General features: G+C 37.0%; 1 protein-coding gene across 5 annotated transcripts in view; it reads right to left on the bottom strand.

The window, feature by feature from the left end:
* Positions 1-24,498, bottom strand: part of PBX3 (PBX homeobox 3) — a 239,650-nt gene that overhangs the window by 32,513 nt on the left and 182,639 nt on the right. For all 5 annotated transcript variants that reach the window (XM_010351355.3, XM_003940620.4, XM_010351356.3 and 2 more), the window contains exons 3-5: positions 22,165-22,406; positions 8,700-8,890; positions 2,202-2,337 (exon numbers count right to left, since the gene is read on the bottom strand). In XM_010351355.3, coding sequence (XP_010349657.2) covers positions 2,202-2,337; positions 8,700-8,890; positions 22,165-22,406 — 569 coding nt within the window. The remainder of the gene's footprint in view (positions 1-2,201; positions 2,338-8,699; positions 8,891-22,164; positions 22,407-24,498) is intronic.

The raw sequence follows: 24,498 nt of genomic DNA, 5'->3' as shown, positions 1-24,498 counted from the left end.
GTGAATATTAATCTGTATTATTGGTGTATATGTTATAGAGGTGTTTTTTATTAAAAAAAAAAAAAAGAGTGGAAGCAGGAAAACACCTTAAATTCATCCACAAACATTCAAATTCTAAGTCAGAGAGTGGTTGTGAGAGCAGGAAAACCAGACTTGGCATCATCAACTGGTGTTTGACATGAACCTAATCCTTTCACTAATGTTGAGGGAAAAGGCACTCACTATAAAATCCTACTTGAAACGATTCTTTTTTTTGAGATGGAGTTTTCGCTCTTGTTACCCAGGCTGGAGTGCAATGGCGCGATCTAGGCTCACTGCAACCTCCGCCTCCTGGATTCAGGCAATTCTCCTGCCTCAGCCTCCCAAGTAGCTCGGATTACAGGCATGTGCCACCATGCCCAGCTACTTTTTTGTATTTTTAGTAGAGACGGGGTTTCACCACATTGACCAGGATGGTCTCGATCTCTTCATCTCGTGATCCACCCACCTTGGCCTCCCTAAGTGCTGGGATTACAGGTGTGAGCCACCGCGCCCGATGAAACGATTCTTAATTAATTTTGTCTTCTCTGGCTAACCCGGCATATCATGCTATTCCTCTGTATTTCATATGGAAGTGAGTAACCCAGTTAGTAATGTTTTATATAATATACATATCTATGTATATAGGCTGGTAATCCAAATCAATTATATTCTTTCTTTCTTTCTCTTTCTTTCTGTCTTTCTTTCTTTAATTATATTCTCTCTCTCTCTCTCTGTTTCTCTCTTGCTTGCTTGCTTGACAGACACTCACTCTGTGGTCCAGGCTGGAGTACAGTGGGTCACTGCAATCTCTGCCTCCCAGGTTCAAGTGATTCTCCTGCCTCACCTTCCCAAGTAGCTGGGATTACAGGTATGTGCCACCACGTCCGGCTACTTTTTGTATTTTTAGTACAGACGTGGTTTCACCGTGTTGCTCAGGCCAGTCTCAAACTCCTGACTTCATGATCCACCTGCCTCAGCCTCTCAAAGTGCTGGGATTACAGCCGTGAGCCACAGTGCCTGGTCAATTATATTCCATTTCTAACCGAGCAAAAAGAAATCAAGATATATCATTTCATACAAGAAATAACAATAAACCTTGAATGAAACCTTAATTATAAATCAAAGTTTGCTCTTGAGTTTCTACAGAAAATAATGCCAAAAGAGAAGCTGGAAATCATCTTACAGCTAGGCCCTATTCCCATAAACAACGATACTGATAAGAGGTCCTCATTGGAACTTGAAGGGGATCTTGAATATCTTGAACTTCATCTACAGCAGGAGTATTTATTTAGAAACTACTTTTAAAAATGGTTTCATGTGACCCCTAGAGAACACTGAAATTTTTGACAATGGTCAGCTTTTCCTTAAGTTTCACTATAAAGTCTGATTGGTAAACTATCACTTTTGCATGCTATGAAGAAATGCTCTTCAAATGTCAATCTATTAACAAAAATATGAACATTTAAATAAAATTATATTTTAAAGGTAATGCTAAATAGGATATATTTATGTTCTCAGGAGGTACAGTTGTTTGTTAATTTATTTGTTTCCAATCCTCAATCCAAATACCAGTCTATTTGACTAAAGCTAAATGTATTTTTGTCAGACGATGACAACCAACTTCAGGGCCAGAAATTATTACAAATGAACATTCTTTTTTTAAAACCCAAAGCCCAAAATTCTGAAAGTATGAATTTAATTCTTCTGTTTAATGGGCAAAAGGAAGCAAAGAAATCCTTGGGACTCAAGCATTACAGCATGGTTACCAAGAAAGAGCTTGGTGAATTCCTCAAAGCTTTCACTGAAGAGTTATATTAAATTTCCTTTCAGCAACAAATAAATTGGTTTCTTGGGGGTAGAAGCTTAGGTCAGTCATCTAAATGAGGGAAACCAAGAATACATGCCATTTTACTAAGAGTCACTTAAGTGTAAACTACATCTCTCCCCATGGCATGTTTATGCCCTCTCTATAGAAGATTTACACTGGGGAATGTGGGTGGTGGTGATCTTGACTCCTTGCCACTTAGGGTTTTAAAAAATTATCTAAGGTTTACTAGATTTTCTTCACATTTTATTTGATGATAGAACATTTGGATATGAAATTTGATCATAACGCCCTGAGGAAGAAATGGGGTTCCTGTATCCACCAGGAACAAGACAGACCCATGGTCCTTTCTCACCTGTGACACTGTGATGCTGCATTTCTTGGCCAGCTCCTCTTTGGCTTCTTCACTGGGGTAGGGGTTGCTGAGGTGTGAGTAAAAATATTCATTCAAGATTTCTGTGGCCTGTTTACTGAAGTTACGCCTTTTCCGTCTATGACAAGATTTTAAAAAAAAAAAAAAGGAATTTCCATTACAATCAGCATTAACGTAAGAGGGATAGATTAATTAGGATCATACCAAAAAAGTAGATTTCTCTTTTAAACATCCTTAAGGTCTAATTTTATTTCTGTGATATTTTAAAGTTATATTCTAGACATCCTCCAAACCATTATCCAACTCATTTTTAGATGTAGGATCACTAAGAAAAAATACCAGACTATAAAGCACAATTCTTTCTTTCTTTCTTTTTTTTTTTTGAGACAGAGTTTCACTCTTGTTACCCAGGCTGGAGTGCAATGGCGCAATCTCAGCTCATCGCAACCTCTGCCTCCTGGGTTCGGGCAATTCTCCTGCCTCAGCCTCCTGAGTAGCTGGGATTACAGGCACGCACCACCATGCCCAGCTAATTTTTTTTTTGTATTTTTAGTAGAAACGGGGTTTCACCACGTTGACCAGGATGGTCTCGATCTCTTGACCTCGTGATCCACCCGCCTCGGCCTCCCAAAGTGCTGGGATTACAGGCTTGAGCCACCGCGCCCGGCCTATAAAGCACAATTCTTTGAGGACCTAATACTTTAGGTATTCAATGAAGATCCAGTGAGAACAAACAAGGTCTATCAGAGAGGTTACAGGGAAGAGAACTTGGCAAAGGAAGAGTTCTGAAACAGAAACTTCTTGTCTAAAGGTTAGAGCAGCTTGGAGCACAGTAAAAGACAGGGAATGTGTGAGATGAGTCTGGAAGGATGGGTAGGGGACATATTACAGAAGCTCAGTGGACTCTATAAGAATTTTTGGATTTTATGCTGAGTGCAGTAGGAAACTATCAAAGGCTTTAAGTTTCAAGTTTTTAAAAGATCCTTCTGACTGCTGAGAATAGTTGAAGGAGGGCATGAAAGGAACTACAAAGCCCATTTTAGGAGATGATTCCACTGGTCAAACTGAAGATCACAGTAACCTGGCACAGGGTGAGAGTGATAAAAATAAGATTTAAGATTTACTTGAAAGGTAAAAGCAATAGGACCTGATGATGTATTGAATAGGAGGAGTGAGGATTTCTAAGTTTTTCTGCTTAAGCCACTGCCTAGACTGAGGATGATTTCCTTCACAAGGTAGAGGAAAGAACAAAATATTTGGGGGGGGGGGCAAAGAAGTGGGTGACAGACTTTCAAAAGATCAAATATTTATTAACAACATATTTCAAGTAGCAAAAATATCATTTATATTTGGGTTTTATTATTAAGATTTTTAAAAATTCCAGCCTGAAAATTATCATTTGTCAGAATTCACTTTCAATTAAGTACTCCAGTAACTAAAAAATGCCTTTCTCAGATAATTTTCTTAATATTTTCTTCCAAATAATCTTAATTCTTCTCAATTGTGATATCCCACAGTCAGAAAAGACAGTCAGTAGGCTGTTGTAAAGGTATGCATTCTATGAGATTTTTCTAGTCAAAATGATGTCACTCACATGGCAGGTTACGTACATGATCTATATTTCAACATTAAGGGACAGTCAAGGGAGCACAAAATCTAGGTCTGATCAAAATAACTCAGGTTTTAGTCCTGAAATTTCTTAATTTCAATAATTTTTAGGAGGGTTAAACTATTGTTTTCTGGGGGGTGAAGATGAGATTGAAGATCTATTTGGGGATTACAATCAACAGGATTTGATGATGAACTGGATGGGAGAGGTGGTAGGGGAAGACAGGGAAGGAGGGGAAGGAAGACAACTACACCAAGAAGAACAGTTAGCATTTTTGCAGGAGTCATGTGTTGCTTGAAAAGCAAGACAAGGTCCCGGGGTGAGGGCACGTTGAGGAGGCATACTTTGATGAGTAGGTACATGGGTAAGGTCTACAGTAGATACGAAAATGTCAAATTCACAGGCATTATCTGACCCACAGACATTATTTGTTGAGACTACACAGTAATTACCTGCTCATAAGAATCTAAGTTTCTGACTTCTTATGAAAAATTGGGATGTCAGCCATACTGAGCCCATGTTCTCAGAAGGCAGCTCTAAGCTAAAGCTGGGTGATGGCTGTCCCCTTAGACATGCACCTGCCTGTTCTGACCTTCACTGTCCCTCCTTATATCCCTGATCAAGCCACTCCACTCAATTCCACTATATGTAAGCATTTAAGTTTGTGACTCCTAGTAGAAAACATGGAGCCCAGGAGCAAGGCCCAGAGTAGATGGGAAAGAGACGACACAAGTATATTTCTTTGGGAAATAGGAATGTGTGAAAGGAGGATCAAAAAAAAATATATCTAGGAAAGCAAAGAGAAGTTTGGCTCATATCAATTTTGCCCAAGGGTGCTTCATCAAAAACCTCAGAGAACAAACAGAATAGCTGACCAGATATTCTGTCTGTGTCCAAACTCCAGCACTTCTACTGGAAGAGAAGAGGGACCTAGACAAATCTGTTCTTTTTGCACTGCATGCTTCATTTTGTCCAATTATGAAGAAAACATAAGCATGGAAAGCCAGAGTGAGCAAGGGAATGATACATCTGACTGCGCATGTTTGCCTAGAGCAGAGCCCCTTGCCTTCTCAGTGCAGAGGGCTTGCTGGGAGGCACTACAAGAATAGATGGAACCAAAGCTCAGTATTTGCGTTCACTTGAAGGCACATGAGAGAACTTGGTCTTATACGTTTATATTTTAGAAAACATCCTGTAGAAAATGCCCATTAAGCATTTCCCCTCAGTTTCACTCCCCCAGGGTTCCCCACACTCTAAATGGCTATGCTTGAGGTCAATGTGCAGTGGCACATCAGTCCAGGGCTGTATCCCATCAGCATCACAGTATTACTACCAGCAATCTCCGTGAGAGAAGGGACTCTGCTCCAAGCTCTGCCACTCTCTCATTCCAGCTCTGCTCTCTCTAGGCTGTTAATATACTTTCTCTTCGTGGAAGAAAAAATAAATCATTTAGGTGTATACATTATGAATGCAGTTATGGAAAAAATAAACTTACATGTTGACAAGAATGGGAAAGTATCAGCAGAAATAAGGATAGCAATTATGTTAGAAAACATTCCTTTCTATCAGACATATATTTTACTCTTTGTTACATAATGCTTTTTATTAAAATGCTCAAATTTGGACAAATAATTTAAAAATGTTTTTTGCCTTCTGATGCTACCTCTCTAACTCTGATTTGAGCTGTTACAAAGTATTAACTGGAATTATTCATTTATCTGGCCAGTCAACAAATTCCTTTTGGTGGCCTCTAACGTGCAAGTCATTTGCTAGAATTGTGGGGAATGCAAATGTATAAGTCTTGGCTGTTGCTTTCAATGACATCATGGCTTACTAAGGAAGAGAAGAAATGTTTGTGAAAAACTACAGGAAAGGGAGTCTACATGAAGTTTGGTCTAAACAGTTGAATAAACATAGTATAACTGTTCAAGGGAAGGAAGGGCTAGTCCAGTGGGGTGACTAAAGTGGATTTTCTGAAATGGGAGCATTTAGACCAGACCTGGAATGATGAGCAAGATCTCACTAGGCCCGACAAGTACGAGCACTGGTTCCATTCTGGGCTCTGTTCCATATACCTTCACAGATGATGCCTTGTTACCAGTAACTAACTTAAGACAGACGGTTTGTTGTGGGAGGGAGGGAAGTAAGTGGTTAGACTCAGGAAAAGAAGGAATTCTAAGCAGTGGAAACAGGTAAGTCCATGAGGCATTTCATTTTTGGAAGAAACACAGGAAAGAACAATTTAGTGATATAAAATAAGAACACTGAAAATGTTTAAACTTTGATCTAATAATTCCATTTCTAAGAATTGATCCTTAGGAAATAATCCTGAAGGCCAAAAAGGTTCAATGCATGAAGATTTTCATTAAATGTTAGTTTCAATAAAAATCTATCTAAAATAGTACCCTCTTCATTTTCTCTCCTCTTGACTTGCTTTATTTTTCTGCATAGCATTTATCACCCTCTTACATTTGATTACATTATTGAATAGAGTGTTACAGTATATTCATTCGCTTGTTTGCTATCTGTTTCCTCAAGGATAATATAAACTCAATTGGGGCAAGTATGTTAACCTATCTTGTTTACCACTATATCCTCAGTACCAATAAATATTTATGGAAAAAAGGAAGAGATTATATGAAAATTATAGTTGGATGGGCATGGTGACTCATCCCAGCACTTTAGGAGGCAGGGTAGCTTGAGCTCAGGAGTTTGAGACTACCCCGGGCAATGTGGTAAAACCCCATCTCTACAGAAAATACAAAAATTATCCAAGCATGGTGGCACAGCCTCCCAGCTACTCGGGAGGCAGAGGCAGGAAGATCACTTGAGCCTGGGAAGTTGAGCCTGCAGTAAGCCATGATAGCATCACTTACTACACTCCAGCCTGGGTGACAGAGTAAGACCTTTTCTCAAAAAAAAAAAAAAAAAAAGAAAAGAAAAATTAATAAAGACAAATGCTCAAAAATAAGGGAATGCTAAGTACATTATTTATTTTATATCCATTTGGTAACTTCACAAGTACTATTTATAATTAGAGATTATAATTACATGAAAATGTTTATGTATTCATTGTAAATGTTTTAAAAAGCAGACCAAACTATGTATACTGACCCATTACAGAAACATTTCTTTTTAAAAGCACCCAAACAAACAAAAAGAGAAGAAAATATTCTAAAACATTTATAGTGATTTTTTTCTTTAAGTAATAAAAATGAGGTTTTTATTCCTCATCCTTTTATTCCACATATTTTTGAAATTTTCCATAGTGAACTTGGTATTTTTCAAATAGAAAGAAGACTAATAAAATCTTCACAACAACAAAGAAGTAATGCAGACAGGGACAGGCCCTAAATGTCAGGTTAAGGAGTGTATATGTGAGTATGCATGTAAAAGCATTGGAAAGCTACTGTGGTTTTTAAGCAAAGCAATCAGGCTAGCACAGTAATGTTACAGAAACAGACAAGAGATATGGAGGATGGGCTGGAGAGCAGTAGGACTGGAGTCAGGAAGACTAGTAGGTACTGTGCTAGTCCTTGTACAAAAGGATGGACAGGAACAGAGATGGAAAGAGAGCTAACATGAAAAACACTGAAAAGGAAGCAACAGTGAGTTCTAGTGACTAATTCCATATGGAAGAAGAGAGAACTAAAGATTATATCAAGTTTTGGTTAAGTAGGAAAATAGTGATATAATGTTTTCTTATTTGGCTCTAAGGAAGAGCTCTGGCATGAAGACTGCTCCACATACTTTGTTTTCCAGTCGAGAAGGAATTTTAGTTATTTCCTTTAATATTGTGAGATTTGGATAATGATCACCTCTGTCAGATTCCATGGGAAAAGAAAGAAAAATAAAATAGAAACTCCTTTCCAAAGCTGCAGATTGATCATAAGCTTTAGCAATGCCTGAGAGGCATCCCTACAGAGGCAGCATATACTAGGACATTGACAGTTCTTCCGTTCTGTCACTCAGTAGGTCACTATATACAATTTATTACCATATACAATGCATTACCTAATTCCTGTGAAACTTGGGAAAAGCTTCAGATAAAGGAAAATTTTCATCCTTACAGGAAAAATGATAGGCTTGCTTTCTTGATTTAAAAATACAGACTCTGGAGTTTTGCGGTAACTGCTAGTAACTGAAATGCCACTTCTTTCTTAGGAGTATCAGTATCTCCAAGTATTTTCCCATAATACGCACAATCAGTGTAAAATTACGAAATTCTTAGAAAATACCCTTTGTGCTGGGCACGGTGGCTCACACCTGTAATCCCAGCACTTTGGGAGGCCAAGGCAGACAGATCAAAGTCAAGAGTTCAAGACCAGTCTGGCCAACATAGGGGAACCCCATCTCTACTAAAAATACAAAGATAATTAGCTGGGTGTGGTGGTGGGCGCCTGTAGTCCCAGCTCCTCGAAAGGCTGAGGCGGGAGAATTGCCTGAACCTGGGAGGAGGAGGTTGCAGTGAGCAGAGATTGCACCACTGAGCCTGGATGACACAGTGAGACTCTGTCTCAAGGAAAAAAAAATACCCTTTGTTAAAATAGTTACATGCAGAAAATTATCCTTAAAAAATACCTTTTAGCATCAGAATGGAAAGGCTATATATTCCTAAAGTCATTAGCAGGGATGCTAATCCTATTTATTTCCTGAGACACTAAATTGGCAGCTAACCCACACTACCATTCCCAGACAGGAAAAAGCTTGATAGCACAGGCACCATGAGTTGAATTACCTGTCCGTTGTACAAAAGAGCTCATATGGCCAAATTAAAGAAGAATTTAAGATCTGGCCAGTTTTACAGAAAATAATATACATGGAGTGAAAGACGGGGGAAAGCCATGCAATAGATTTGTGACTTCACATACCTGGCATCAAGGAACCTTGATCTTAAAATCATAACTGCTTCACAAGTGCTTTGTTTGAGCTGCATCTGAATGGAACTAAATTTTCGATGGATGATGCCCACCATTCTTTCAATCTCTTTGGGGGAAATGGGACGTGTTCTACTCTGTTCTCGGAGAAGGTTCATCACATGTGTAGTGAATTCATTACATGCCTGTAATGGGGGGGAAAAAAATCACTCCTTTGGAAACGGGTATTTTATATTATCACACCAAGACATTAACTCATCTGAATTTAAACCTCATTTGCAATCACCAATAGTATTATACAGTGTGTAAGGTAAAATAAAAACTAAGATACTTGTAAAATGGTAGTAGTAGTTAAAGCAGCAAGAATTCTGAAACCATGCATAGTCAGATGTGCAAGGGAGACACAGCACTCAACCACTCTTCCCACCCATCCCTGTCCAGTTCCAAAATGAGATTTTCTCATTCGAGGATGCTCAAATTCCCATATTTAAGTAAAAATATATGTTAACTGTTAATACTAAGTACCACCTATTTTCTCTGGGGTTTTACATTTATTCAACAGATGCTTACTGAACAACTACAAAGTTCAAACTCTTGCCAGTGCTGTTAGGGACAGCACTGAGAAATGAGTAAGATGCAGGCCTGGCCTTTGGTGAGAAAAATACATGAAAAACTAATTTAGTGCAAAGACTAACAGGAAGATATTAATAGGTTCTAAGGAAGGAATATTCTCATCTGTAGGCTTCATGGATTGAGCTTTAAAGAACAAGTAGCATCTTTGAAAGATGGATAAAGATGGAAGTCAGGAGGAATCCCAGGCACTAGAAATAACAGTATGTTGCAAGTTCAGAGACCGGCAAGTGGGAATAGAGAATATGTAAAGTAGCAAAAGGGATTCAGGTTTGAATTAGCACATAAAGGGCCTTGCATGTTAAGCATTACAATGACCTGTTATAATTTAGCTGTAGTGCAGGCCCTTAGTGGATATAAGCCATCTCTGTAAAGCAGCTCAACTCCAAGGATTAGATTTGGGTCTCAAACTATTCAGTTAATAATCCTCAGACATTGTCTCTTTTAATACACATACACATACATGTATTTGTTTCTCCTAAAATTCAGGGTCTCGCTCTGTCACCCAGACTATAGTGCAGTGGTGTGCTCATAGTTCATTGCAGCCTCAAGCTCCTAGGCTCAAGCAATCCACCCATCTCAGCCTTCCAAGCAGCAGCAACCACAGGCATGTGCCACCCAGCTAATTTTTAAATTTTTAGAGTTGAGGTCTTGCTATGTTGCTCAGACTAGTCTCAAACTCTTGGCCTAAAGAGATCCTCCCACCTCAGTCTCCTGAGCTGCTAGGATTACAAGTGTGTGCCATTGCATCCAACTTCATCTATATTCTCTTTGATTTATAAATCTGTGTAACTGGACGTACACTGAAATCCAGTACTGCCCTGGTAAATAAAGTATCAGTTTATACTCTTGAAGAAAAATAATCTCTTCTGACATTTTCCTTAAAAATGCAGGATGGGAAATTCTGCATCTTACTGTACGAGTGCCCCTTGAAGAGCGGGCAGACAGAACAATTCATTTATCAATGCAAGACACGTTTTGAAGTTATAATAATGTCCACTTCCCTATAGATATCCTGAACATTGCTCACATATAGCACATGATGGTTTTTCTAACTGCTCATTAGAGGACTAACCTTGCCTGTACACTGAGTATTTCACTTACTCTAAGCTTTTACAGAGCTTTCCATAAATATTTCTAAGGTTAGGTAAAATGAGTCTTGCTTATCATTTCAAGGTTTTTCAAAAAAAATGTTTTAAGCCATAGGAAATATTAAATTTCTTGTGAGTGGTGACACTATATTATACTTATGGGATTCTTCAGAGTGTAGAATTATGCAACATACATATCTAATAAACATCTAGAGATTGGTGGGCTTTTTAAAACTACAATTCAAGAGTGAGAGTTACGTTGTTTAATAGCCATAAATTCATTATCCCTGAACCATAAGAGAAGAATTCTTAATCTGCAGTCAATGGATAGGTTTAGAAGGTCTATAACCTCCTGAAATCCTATAAAGTTGTGTGTATATTAATAATTCTGATGGGAGAATCTGCGAAGGTTTTGTTTTCTTTTCGGATTCTCAATCTATAATTTTAAAAGGTTAATAATCACTGTCCTAGGATATGACATAGTAAAACATTAAGCAATGTTGTAGACTAAAACCAGAAGTGGAAGGCAGAAACCAAGACTTAAAAAATAAATTTGAGACCTTCCCCACTATATTATCAATTTATTTTATTTTATTTTATTGAGACAGAGTTTAGCTCTTGTTGCCCAAGCTGGAGTGCAATGGCACAATCTTGGCTTACTGCAAGCTCCACCTCCCAGGTTCAAACGATTCTCCTGCCTCAGCCTCCCAAGTAGCTGGGATTACAGGTGTGCGCCACCATGCCTGACTAATTTTTTTTCTATTTTTAGTAGAAATGGGGTTTCACCATGTTGGTCAGGCTGGTCTCGAACTCCTGACCTCAAGTAATCTACCTGCCTCAGACTCCCAAAGTGCTGGGATTACAGGAGTGAGCCACTGCGCCTACCCTATTTACTTATTTTGAGACAGTTTCGTTCTGCTGCCCAGGCTGGAGTGCAGGGGTATGATCTTGGTTGACTGCAACCTCCACATTCCGAGTTCAAGAGATTCTCATGCCTCAGCCTTCCAAGTAGCTGGGATTACAGGCATATGCTACTGCGCCTGGCTAATTTTTGTATTTTTAGTAGAGACAAGGTTTTACCATGTTGACCAGGCTGGTCTTGAACTCCTGACCTCAAGTGATTCACCCTCTTCAGCCTCTCAAAGTGCTGGGATTACAGGCATGAGCCACCATGCCTGGCTTATATTATCAATTTAAACGATCTTATGCGAAGTTAAAAACAAGTGGTCATCCTACCAATAATTAAATGTATATATCTTTTTCTTGAACTTGCCCTAAGGAGATGTTTATATAATTTCCAAGTTATATAATGTGACCAACTCTACCCTTCCGTTTTCTCATCAGCAAAACAAAGATAACTGAACTAAAACTGTTCCCAAACTTGGATGAACAATTCTATAGTTCTACAGCTAGTACCACAGAATGTTAACTAATGGCCCAAAATTATAATATGTTTGGGAATTGCTGGGTTAATCAAAATCTTAAAAGATTTTTGTGGGTAAGACTCCTCAATATTTCTATCCCAATATGTGTAATAAATCTTCAAGGAGAAATACATATCCAATTTTTTCCCAAATAAATCTGGCCACAAAACTTCTCTCTAGAGTAATACTGTCTAACAGAAATATATTGTGAGCCACATATTAAATTTAAAAAATCTCAGTAGCCATGTTAAAAAAAGAATTAGGTGAAATTAGTCAACAATATATTACACTTAACCCAATATAGAAAAAACATCTTGGCCTGGGCAACATGACAAAACCCCCATCTCTACCAGAAATATAAAAATTAGGTGGACATGGTGGTATGCCTGTGGCCTCAGCTACTTGGGAGGCTGAGAAGGGAGGATCACTTGAGACCAGGAGGCAGAGGCTGCAATGAGCCGAGATTGTACCACTGCATCCAGTGTGGGTGACAGAGTGAGATCCTGTCTCAAAAAAAGAAAAAACATTTCAACACATAATCATTTTTTAAAAAACTGTTATTGAGGTATTTCATTCTTTTTTGGTACTCTTTGAAATCTAGTGTGTATTTTACAACGACAGTATATCTCAATTCAGACTAATCAGACTTCAAGTGCTCATCAGCTACATGTGGCTACTGGCTGCCATATTCAACAGCACAGCTCTATGGCATCTTGTGGACCAATATGCTAGGAAAAACTCTTTGGGAAATACTATGCGAGGTAATCTTTGATGCATTTTTAAATTTTTCAGCACCATACATTCACACAAACACAATAAAAGCCCATTTGCCTTAGGAATGTCCTTGACAAAGCAATATAAATTATTCATCTTATTACATATCAACCTTTGAGTATGTCTTTAATATTCTGTGTGTCAAAATGGGACACACATAGAAAAGTACTTGTATTGCACATTGAAGGATGACTTCCCTAAGAAAAAGCACTTTTATAGCTGTTTAAGTCATGAGTGGAAGTCACTTTTTTCATTGAATACCATTTTTACTTGAAAACAAATTTGATAAATTATGATTATTTGGAGTTAGTTATTTGGTAGATGTTCTCTCAAAAATGAAACAAGTTAGCCTTCCACGTAAAGGAAAACAGCTGACAGAATTATGCCAATTATGAAATTTGAGTTTTCAAGTGAAAATTAGAATTTTGGAAAACTTGCATCCACCATTGTAAGTTTAACAGTTTACCATAGACTTTCTGATGAGTTCAGAGTTAATATTCATAAATGATATTTTGATATTATATAATGTGTCAAAATTTGGATGATATGCATAATTCAGTAAACCTGTACTTTCCAAATGATCAATGCCTGATGTTACAAAAGCATGCATAGGTACAAGAGCCATTCAAAGTGAAAACCAGACCAGTGAATCTTAAGGAAACAGAGTACAAAAAGTTAAGTGACACAGTTTCAGGTTTCTCATTGTAGCACGCCTTTACAAAACTATAACTTGTAAAGTTCTGATGTAATATCAAAAAAAGAGTATTCACAATTATCTGAAAAGGTTATCAACATTTTCTCTTTTGCAATGACATAACTGTGTGAGGCCAAATGTTCTTCATATATTTCAAACATATGACAACCCTTGACTGCTGAAGCAGATACGAGACTCAAGCTGATTTCTATCAAGCCCAAAGTGAGTTTTGCAAAAATGAAAAAGCAAGGTCATGCTTCTCACTAAATTTTAATTTTCTGATTTTTAAAAAAGTTACTCAGGATAACATGTAATGGCTTGTTGTAATTTTTGAATTAATTAGGGCTGGCCATGGTGGCTCATTCCTGTAATTCCAGCACTTTGTAGGGGCAAAGCAGGAGTATTGCTTGAGCCCAGGAGTTCAAGACCAGCCTGGGCAACAAAGCAAGATCCCATATCTCTAAAACAATTTTAAAAATTAGCTGGGCATGGTGGTCCCAGCTACTAGGGAGGCTGGGGCAGGAGGAATGCTTGAGCCCAGAAGATCAAGGCAGAAGTTAGCTATGATCATACCACTGCACTCTAGCCTGGGCAACAGAGTGAGAATCTGTCTCTAAAATAAATAAAATAGGCTGGTGGTTCATGCCTGTAATTTGAGCCCTTCAGGAGGCCAAGGAAGGACAATTGTTTGAGCCCAGGAGTACAAGACCAGCCTGGGCAACATTCACACCCCATCTCTACAGGAAATTAAAAAAAATTAGCTGGGCACAGTGATATACACCTGTGGTCCCAGCTACTCAGGAGGCTAAAGTAGGAGAATTACTTGAGCCCAGGAGGTCAAGGCTGCAGTGAGCCATGTTCGCACCACTGTACTCCAGCCTGGGCGACACAGCAAGATCCTGTCTCAAAAAATTAAATAAAATAATTAGTAAATACTTTGAATTTTTCTAGTTTTAATATCTATTATAATAAATATTGATAGATATAAGCCCCAACCCAAAAGCTTTTACAGAAGTCTCCAATAATTTTTAAGAGTCTAAGTCCTAAGACTGAAAAGTTTGAGAACTGCTGTGCCAGAGTATGGAAGCATTTCTAATGTGTACACATAACATTGCTAATACCGACAAAACTAGCTCACTCATTATGGTAACATACATCTATGACAGGGCATATATCTAAATAAATAATTCAAGATTCCTATGTGAATGATACCTGAGATATTTGCTTTCTTAATTTTTGGCTGGGTTTTAACCTCTCCAGCATGGTGTTTGTCTATGGTTTCTAAAGAGCAGCCAAAGATTTATATGAGAAAAAAGAGTTAAAAGCAAAAAAGTTTCTGCATCTAAAAACTCGTAATTTGCTAAAACATTTACTGAATGTCTCAAGACTTATTAAGTGAGGCCATCTATGAACGCAAATGCTGATGAGCAATTTGGCAATAGACCAACATTCACAGAATTCACATAGCTTTTCTTTAAACCAGTAGTTCATACATGATTAATTAAAACATCTCATTTATGTAGTGTGCACTTTAGCTCATTACTCTAAGTAAAATTCGTTAAGTATTTACATTTAGATAATTAAAATATGGGTACATCCTTAAGAAAGATGCATACACTTTAGGCAAAGTGATTTTTTTCCTTTATACCACTGAAAGTAAATTACAGCCTCATTTCAGCATCATCTGTACCAGGTTCAGAGCAGAGCACAGCACTGCCTCATCACCTAACTCCTTAAAAGGTATACATTTTTTTTTAAACTATAAACAGAGTAAGAATGATCAAATGATTGCAGCTGTTTGGAAGGGCCACCCAACCACATACTAACATTGATGGTATTTATAATATAGAATGCTCACTTCAAACATTTATCATATCTTACATCATGCCTATAAGATATATTAAAATAGACATTTGCAGAAATTTTTCCTTGCCTTATGTTTTCCAAGTGAAACTGTGAGTTACAAGCTTTCTGGTTAATGTCCTTAATATAAATATAAATATACCATGTTTAATTGAAATATTTGGGAAATAAAAGTATGAATTTTCTGATTAGAAGTACTGGCAGAAGTCTTTCTCTTTTAATCCAGCTGTTGAAAACTACCTAGAATACATTTTTGTTTCTGTGTTTAAAACATACACTGCAATAACAGTTAACATATAAGGCATGGAAGATTTCATCTGTTAAAAGCATTTTCAAGGCCAGGCGCGGTGGCTTAAGCCTGTAATCCCAGCACTTTGGGAGGCCGAGGTGGGTGGATCACGAGGTCGAGAGATCGAGACCATCCTGGTCAACATGGTGAAACCCCGTCTCTACTAAAAATACAAAAAAAACTAGCTGGGCGTGGTGGCGCGTGCCTGTAATCCCAGCTACTCAGGAGGCTGAGGCAGGAGAATTGCCTGAGCCCAGGAGTCGGAGGTTGCGGTGAGCCGAGATCGTGCCATTGCACTCCAGCCTGGGTAACAAGAGCGAAACTCCGTCTCAAAAAAAAAAAAAAAGCATTTTCAATCAATTTTTATTATGAGACTTTGTCTTTCCCATTTGTTCCTTTCTCCTTAAAAACCCAAACCAAGTAATAATTGAGGATTTGAAATATTTGTATTCTCAATAATGTTTTAATTATATTTTTGGCTGGCTAAACTGTCTTCTCAATGTCAGTACATTGGTTTACATACAAAATTAAAGTTTTCAGTGTTTATTTTGCAGTGGGGCTTTTTTCATTGTGGATTCAGATTCAATCTCTTTCTTGCCTTTAAGTTTATATTGTGGAATAAAAGCTGTAAAATAGACAGTGGGCAAGCACTAATTTTGGGGAAATTTTATAATGATCAGTGATCAGATCTAAAAACTGAATTGGTCTTTTGTAACCATCAAGAGAAGCTAACTGCAAGCAGATCATAATATCCTATATTCTAAAATCCACTTTTGACAAGAAAGAATAAATCTATTTTAAAAAGTAGATGCCCCTCAAATCCACACTGAAACTATTTTCCAAATGTCTTGCCAGCCTCACAAGTAACTCTAGTCTAATACAGTAGATTTTGTATTTATTGAATGCTTATTAAATCAACAAATTTTTCTTGGTTTTGGATAAAAGTTAAAAGTCTGCATTTAAAGATTCTAAGCCAACTAGAATGAGACCAATATGCCTGAGGAACAGCCACAAAGATGAAATAGCTGTTGTACCTCAGCACTTCTTACTTAATTACATAGTTTAGGGACCTAGCTCATGAGAGTTTTATAAGGATTATACTATATAACATATGTTAAATTCTTTGCATAGAGTCTGGAGCATAATTAACACTCAATAAATGGCAGTTATTATTGATGACCATGAAAATGGTAATTTTATGAAATTCATACTATTTTTATGTCATTATTCTGCAAGCAAGTCCACACTTCATCTAATATAGTTCTGCCTTCTCATTGCCTGAATAAGCACAAAAACTGTTTCCAAAGAAGTTGGAAAAAAAAAAGAGTATTCAAATTTACCAAATAAAACCATTGGTTTTATTAATCAAGCCTATGATCATAGATACAGTTGGCACACAGAGCCAATAAACTAGTAACTTAAAGGAAAAAAAGGGAACAAACCAAACACTCCTTCCAGGCAAGGAAAAGGCCAGGCATGAAAGCCAACAAGAAGTAAAATCTTCCCTTGGAACAATGAATGACAAATCCTTGCTTTGGAACATGAAATCAGGTAGTATCCTTTTGTCTACCCTGCTTAACTGTTAAGAAGAAATAGCAAAATGGAACTAGGAGTTTATGGGCTGCACAATCTCTAATGTGAAAACATCAGGATTTTTTTAAATCTGATAAAAATAAAATCCTTTACAAGCAAAAGCTATTTTGCCAGCAAACCTAAGCACATAATGTAAAGATCTCAAAAAGCACAAGGATATGTCTTTACAGTGGTTTACATTTTTCATCCAGTCTCCATTCCCTCCGCAATCTGTAAGTCCTCTTGTAGCCAAATGATACCTGACTGGTCATGAGCACGTTCAGTGTATTCCTTGGTTCCAGTGCTTTGCCTGATTTGGGGTGAGTTCAAATGACATCTGTGAACTCAGAAAGCAGGTTCTCAGATGCTTGGGGAGGGCTGGGACCCTTATAACACTTTTGCCTTCAGCAAAAAATGTATTTCAATATAATTATAGTAGATAGCTTTCAATATGTCATCTCTATTATAGCAGCTGTAAATTATGAGTGAATTGCCTGTGTACGAGCATTTCTTCTGGTACAAGCAAAGTGGGAGAGCTGCACAGAGCATGATGTATCTGTTCCTTTTTAACTGAGAACAAATGTTGGAGTCAAATTTCATTTGCAAAAACCAATGTGTCCATTTCCTTTTGGTAGACTGGCAGAGGAACCAAGAAAGAATTTTAATTCTTAAAAACAAGGCTTCCTAGCACCCTTGGCTTAAGTTCTAGGAATTGACCTATTCTAATAGCTGGGCCTTTAACCATAAGAACGTATTTGCAAGGTACAGTAAAAGCATTTTTCAAAAGTTTGTAGCTAATCAACAAGAAGACAGAGAAGCACATAGGTTTGTCTCTTAGCTAAAAAGGAAAGCCATGTACCCAAGATGAAGTATTGTAAGACAGTTTGCCGTAAGCTTTGGAAAATTATCATATTCCTGCTCGGAATCAAGAAGAAGAAAATAAAATAGTTTTGTTTCCTTTTGGATGGCAGTAATATTCAAGAACCTTACCCTAGCATATATCCCATGCCTAGTATTTCAAAAGTATTTATAAGTGAATTTTTAGATGGTTATCAGCAAGAACTATTAAATCTGAGCCTATGTAATAGAGACATATGATAAAAGAAGAATTTTCTGGAGGGAAAAACAGGATTTTAAAGACAATACCATTTCTAAAACATACACATAAAACTGAGCCTTGCAGCTTGGATTTAATTTTGCTCAAACTGTAGCTCTAGTCTGTCTGCTTAGCTTTATAAATGTGGCTGTGCTTATAAGGTACTTTAATTTACTGCAGTGGTGGTGTTTGTTAATTTTATTGCAATCTAAATCTAAACAGGCTTCAGATACATTTTCATTACAGCTTCATTGTGAAACACGGTAGAGTGAATAACTCTAAGATTCCAATGTAGTTTATTTCTAAAAGACTCAACACAATTTTCTGTTGAAGCCTTTGCCTTAACATGTATGTTCTTCCTATTTACTATTAAGCTTTCTGTCGTTCAGAGTACTCGTGCTCACTTTTAAGAGGAAAAATTTAATTGCTGTAAAGTGATTAAAATAGTTGGTTTTGGCCAGGTGCAGTGACTCATGCCTTTAATCTCAGTACTTTGGGAGGCTGAAGTGAATGGATCACAAGGTCAGGAGTTCAAGACCAGCCTGGTCAACATGGTGAAACTCCCATCTCTACTATAAACACAAAAATTAGTCAGGCATGATGGAGGGCGCCTATAATCCCAGCTGCTTAGGAGGGTGAGGCAGGCGAATCAGTTGAACCCAGGGGGCAGAGGTTCGAATGAGACGACATTGCACTACCGCACTCCAGCCTGGGCAACAGAGTGAGACTCTGTCTCAAAAAAAAAAAAAAAAAAAAAAAGTTGTTTTTCCATCTGCTCTGCTCCCATTTCAAATGCAATCCAACAAGGGAAGATCAGAGAAAACCAGAATGTACCCGAATTATTTTCCAATTCTACATGGGTAGCAGCACAATTCAATGAAAAAGGACGAAGTATTTTCAGAAACTGATTTCAACATCTGATTTTAATACTAACTAGATGTGCAACACTGGACAAATCACTTACCCTCTCTGAGTCTCATTTTCTCCTCTATAAAATGGACATTACAATACTATCTATTTTAGAAATCCTATCTCTTCACCTGTCTTAGCTCTGTTTAGCCCTTCTTGTAACACCGAAGCGTATCTTTGAAAGGTCCAACCAGATAAAGCCCTTGTATCCCAAAGAACTGAAAGGAAAAGTGGACCATTTTGGGTCAAAACGCACCGATCCTAATAACTTAGGAAATTACAGTCACAAGAGCTATAAAAGCCAGCCCCAAAGACAACTTAAGAGAATTAAATGCTGCTATATCACTTTTAAAACAATTTCAAACCTACAGAAGAAAATCTGCAAATTAAAATTCTGCTGATTCTGCCAACTAGTCATCATACCCCATCTATTCATTTGTCGCTACTGTATAGATTTTATTTATCTATATTTTTCCATTCGAAAGTGTTAAAATGAAAAAGGAACTATATATTTACATCGTTATTAGGCTACTGATTATATCCAGAAATAATTCATGAATACATTTTTAGACTCAGGACTTCCCAATTTGATCTTCAGTAAAAAAAATACAAAAAAGAGATAAACTTATAAGAACTTGTGTATACATTTATATTTTAAAAGCCAAAAATAAAACAAAACAACAACCAAAAAACCTGGTGATTTGACTCTGTTTTCAGCTGGGACTAAGGTAACCTAAAATCTCATGGAAAATTTTGTAGGATATTTCTAAAACAATGAGACTCAGGACCTTGTCACTGCCTGATACCAGCTTCACCCAACTTCTACTAGGGCTGTATGGAGAAAGTAAGGAGGCAGGTGTAAAGATACATGGCAGGAGGTAGTAAGGAACCACCTTAATTCCTTAGCCAAAAAACTCGGGCCATTTGGCCTCTAATATTGTATCTCTTTCCATGCAAGGTGACTGGTGGTGTTTATCTAATAAGTAGGTATAGTTATTTTAGCATAAAGTTATGCAATTAGGATTATACTATAAATAAGAGTCATTTTCTACTGTTTATGCTCAGAGGCAACCTTTTCAACCATGACTTACTTTGTTCACTCTCAATTATTCATATGTAAAATCAGAAAGTGGGATATTTTTACAAACACACTATACAATAATTTTTCCAAAATTATTTGTACATTTTCCACCAAAAGTTATTCTTACAAATGAGACTAGACATATAGTTTAAATCCCAGAAAATCCTATTCTAAAAATAGAAAACATCTTATAACATTAATTTATATTACATTTTAACTTAATGCTATACGAATTTTTCTACTCTCCCTCAAAACACACTCACCTCTGGGATAGGATTTAGCATTTGCTTAATACCATCATACCCAGAATACTAGAAAAGGCAATGGGAAAAAAACAACAATGACATATACAACTGAAACTACACAAGGAACGTAGAGGAAAAAATCAGTATTGAAAATGATCAGGGGGTGCCAGGGATCAGTGGGGAGGAAAGAATGAAAGAAGAGAGGGATGAATAGCACAGAGAATCTTCAGGGCAGTGAAAATACTCTGTATGATCCTATAATAATGGATACATGCCATCATAAATTTATCCAAATCCATAGAGTGCACAATACCAAGTGAACCCTAATGTAAACTATGGATTTTGGGTGATAATGGTATCTCAATGTAGGTTAATCAATTTTAACAAATGAACTCCTCTAGTGGGTTTGCTGATAATGGGAGAGACTATGCATGTGTGGGGATGAAGCATATGTGATACTCTCTACTTTCCTCTCAAATTTCTTGTGAACTTAAAACTGCTCTTTAAAGATCTTTAAAACACACATAAACACACCCAAAACTCACTAGGACTCCCATTTCACACTAAAGTGTATGGACTTTAAAAAGTACTTGCCAACACAGAAAAATACTTATGGGTGAAATTATATAATGTCTAAGACTTGCTTTAAAATATTCTACCAAATTGGGGCTGGGTACACAAAATCAGAGTGGTAAAATGTTGATAACTGTTTATCTGGGTAATAAGTATCTTGCTGATTCCTTATTTGGGATTGAACTCTATGAAATTACCATATTTCAATTGTTTTTTACCTCAAACGTAGCAATTTCATAGGGTTCGATCTAATATTATTCTCATTATTTTTGTGTACACGTATTATAAAGTGCTCCATAATAATGCATTTTTAAAATTACCTTCCAAATGAGAAATCTTATCCAATGAGAATTTCTCAAACTTAGCAGCTTTCAGCATTAAACAACTAAAATATATGTAAAAAGACTCACCAGTATTTTACTTTACATTAAATCTAAGACTCATTTGTTTTTCTCCACATTTTAACAACTCTGAAATGTGAAAGCATTTTATAATCAGTGATATTTTATAGCTAAACTAGCAGCGTTAATTTTTTCTTGGTGGTATATAAAATAATGATGTAACTTAAAATCAAAGTTATCTTAAGATTCAGAGTCAATATAATTGCTGAGAACTGGATTTTTAACCCATATTCTCTTTCTAATCAGAAATCTAGCACATAATGCCTAGCCTAGCATTACCTGTCCTGGCGTACCCATAATTATCTTGGGAAGTCTCATACTCAGAGAAACAGGCCAGAACCTGCTTACTTGGTGAAGCTCCCTATAGTCTGACACAATCCATAGAATTAATTCCCAGGAGGATTCTGGAGCTCACAGCATAGGAGGGAAAACCTCACTGTGCAATGCTTCCCTTCAAAAGTGATTAAAGCTTATGAACAAGGCCAGTGCATAAAAGTTAATTATACAGAGCTCTGAAGAGCACCAAGTGGTGAGGTGAGAGGGGAAGAATGACTGCAGGTGTAGTAATAAGGGCACATGAATGTGAGAAATGAATAAAACAAGTAGATAGGGTAAAATAGGTAGAGCTCCACCTCCAAAATCTCAAAGGGTCTTCATTTCATGAATTCAACAATTCACTTGGATTTTTGCATTGACCTTATTTATTTTGTAATCTGTGTTAACACCTACCCCTCACAGCCCTCAGAATTGGTTAGCATGGTCTAATAGAAGAGCAACAGAGGGTTTGTGTAGGACTATGAGAGTGGCGGCTGCTGACCTGTTCATATTTCTCCAGTTCTGTGTGATAGATTTGTCTGATCTGGGTCAATTTGGCTCTGTAATCTGAGTGTTCAATAGAGTTATCTGAAGAACCTCCAGAGGCTGCTGCGGCTGCAGCTGCTGCCGCCGATCCCCCACCTTTCTCAGGACCTGAAACCCCTTCTGCCAAAAGCATATTGTCCAGTCTCATTAGCTGGGGATCGGGAGGGTCCTCCTCCTGGGCTCCTCTGATGCTGAGACCTTCAAGGAAAGAGAGAGAGACAGAGAGAGAAGAAGCGAGAAACAGGACAAATAGCGTGAGTATTTTGTTTATTTGAGAAAATGATCAAACAATATCAATGTACTACAATTCATGCTGAGAACTTCACTGTTCACATTTGATGGATACGTTTGAATAAGTATGAAAATTATTTTCAAGATAATGTTTACATGTGTCCTAGAATTTTAAATATCCCCACCCCCCAACCTCAATTTACCACAGATTAGATCCTTAGAAAAAACTAACCCTGGCTTCCTGGAATATTTTAATCATCCAAGCCTCCCAGATTTGGATAACTTAAGCATGAAATGGGAAGAGGGTAAAAAAAAAAAAAAATGGAAGGTTTTAAGAAAGAAAGAAAATAATTAAAGGGACATAAAACAAACTTATCCAAAGGTGGTTACTCTGTCTCTCTCTACAGCTGGAGAAACAGAATTAAAATTTCCATAATTAATTCACAAGCTATCATCAAAAATTGAAAAATAAACAAGATTAGTTGAGCTTTTCCATCGTGTGATTTCAGAAGAGAAAAACATACATTATGAGGTAATTAGCTATACTTATATATATTATTAAGTGAATAGTGTTAAGCAATTGCCAGTAAACTATAAAACGAGGACACTAAATATGGCATTAAAAATGTGCCACTGACATGGCAATACAGTCCTGGGCACAGTAGACTCAATCTAATTTTGCTTTTAAATCAAGAACTTCCTAAGTGATGCCCAGTCAGCAACCTCTTCTGAGTACTATAGATCACAGCTGACAATTCATAGGTTTAATCAGGTCACACATGCTTTCTGCCAAGATGTTTTCAACAACACAGAAGACAAAGTTTCAAAATAATTATTATGGTATAAAAAGCATTGGAGTCATGACAGCTCAAAATCAGCATTTTCATTAATGTGTAACATAATTTAAAATATCCCAGCCCAATTAATCTCTGTAAATCTGCTTAAAAGCAGGTTCCCTACACTAGTTACAAGTGTAGGGAAGAGGGGAAAAGGAAGTTGGCACCTTTCGTGTTTGCATTTGGATTCTGTCTTTTGAGTCTGTGCCTGTTGTTGTTTATCCACAGTGGTACATACTCTGTGTCTAGTGTAACTTACATGACAGTAGCATCTATAAGCTGCCAAGTACTCAACTGATCACTAACTCTGATTTTATATGCTAACCTAAAACTACCATCAATTCTTTTAAGAACAGATTTCACTCCTAGATGCCCTGAATTACATCCATAGCATGACAGAGCTCTTGATTGCCTTAACTCAAATGTACAACTTTAATTTCTTCCCCAAAACACTTTAGAGCTGTCATGTTCATTTAAAATTATACTTCAGAATAATTTCAACTGGATAATAAAACCAACTCACCATAATTTAAAATTATACCTGTTGTCTTTTCAGAGGCAAATAAATAAGGTTTGAAAACTATAATATACTAAGACAATATATTCATTTAGGTAAGCAAAAAGGTAACTCTTATAAAATCCATATCAACACATCACTGATAATTAAAAATAGACAAACATGTATTTGCAGTTTTTTCTATAACTAAAAGGGTTTGCCTAATACTGTTCTAGAACTGCCATGTATTGCTTAAGTTTGTATTTTTAATTTAAACCTAATTTTCCTCTCTTTTAATTCACTTTGTTAAACGTAAAATCTCATGGCCCATACATGCTTGTGGTTCACATACCAAGATTTTTGTGCATTTGGCATGCAATGAGGGCTTACGGAGCAATCTCCTAGGCTGCACTTTGAATTCTGTTTAATTTTATATTCTTATTTGAGAAGTTATTAAGTTTCTCCTTTTTAAACTGAATTTTTGCCCACAGTTTTGTGTGTGTGTTGTTTTTTGTATTTACATAGGACACTGGTGCCTCTCTTGAAATGTGTTTTTTATCTATCTTCAAGTTTCCTCTGGGTTTCTAGTTTTCCCTTGTAGTTAAACACATCGATCTTTTCCCTAGGGACATGTGGTGAAGTACTTTAATAGTAGATCAACTTCCATAGCCAAAATGATTACACTTCCCTGAACATGTATGGCAAACAAGAGATGAAGCTCAATGAC

The sequence above is a fragment of the Saimiri boliviensis genome, chromosome 2, assembly GCF_048565385.1.
Source record: "Saimiri boliviensis isolate mSaiBol1 chromosome 2, mSaiBol1.pri, whole genome shotgun sequence".
In the NCBI taxonomy this organism is placed as follows: Eukaryota; Metazoa; Chordata; class Mammalia; order Primates; family Cebidae; genus Saimiri; species Saimiri boliviensis.
This window is presented reverse-complemented; position numbering and strand designations above follow the sequence as displayed.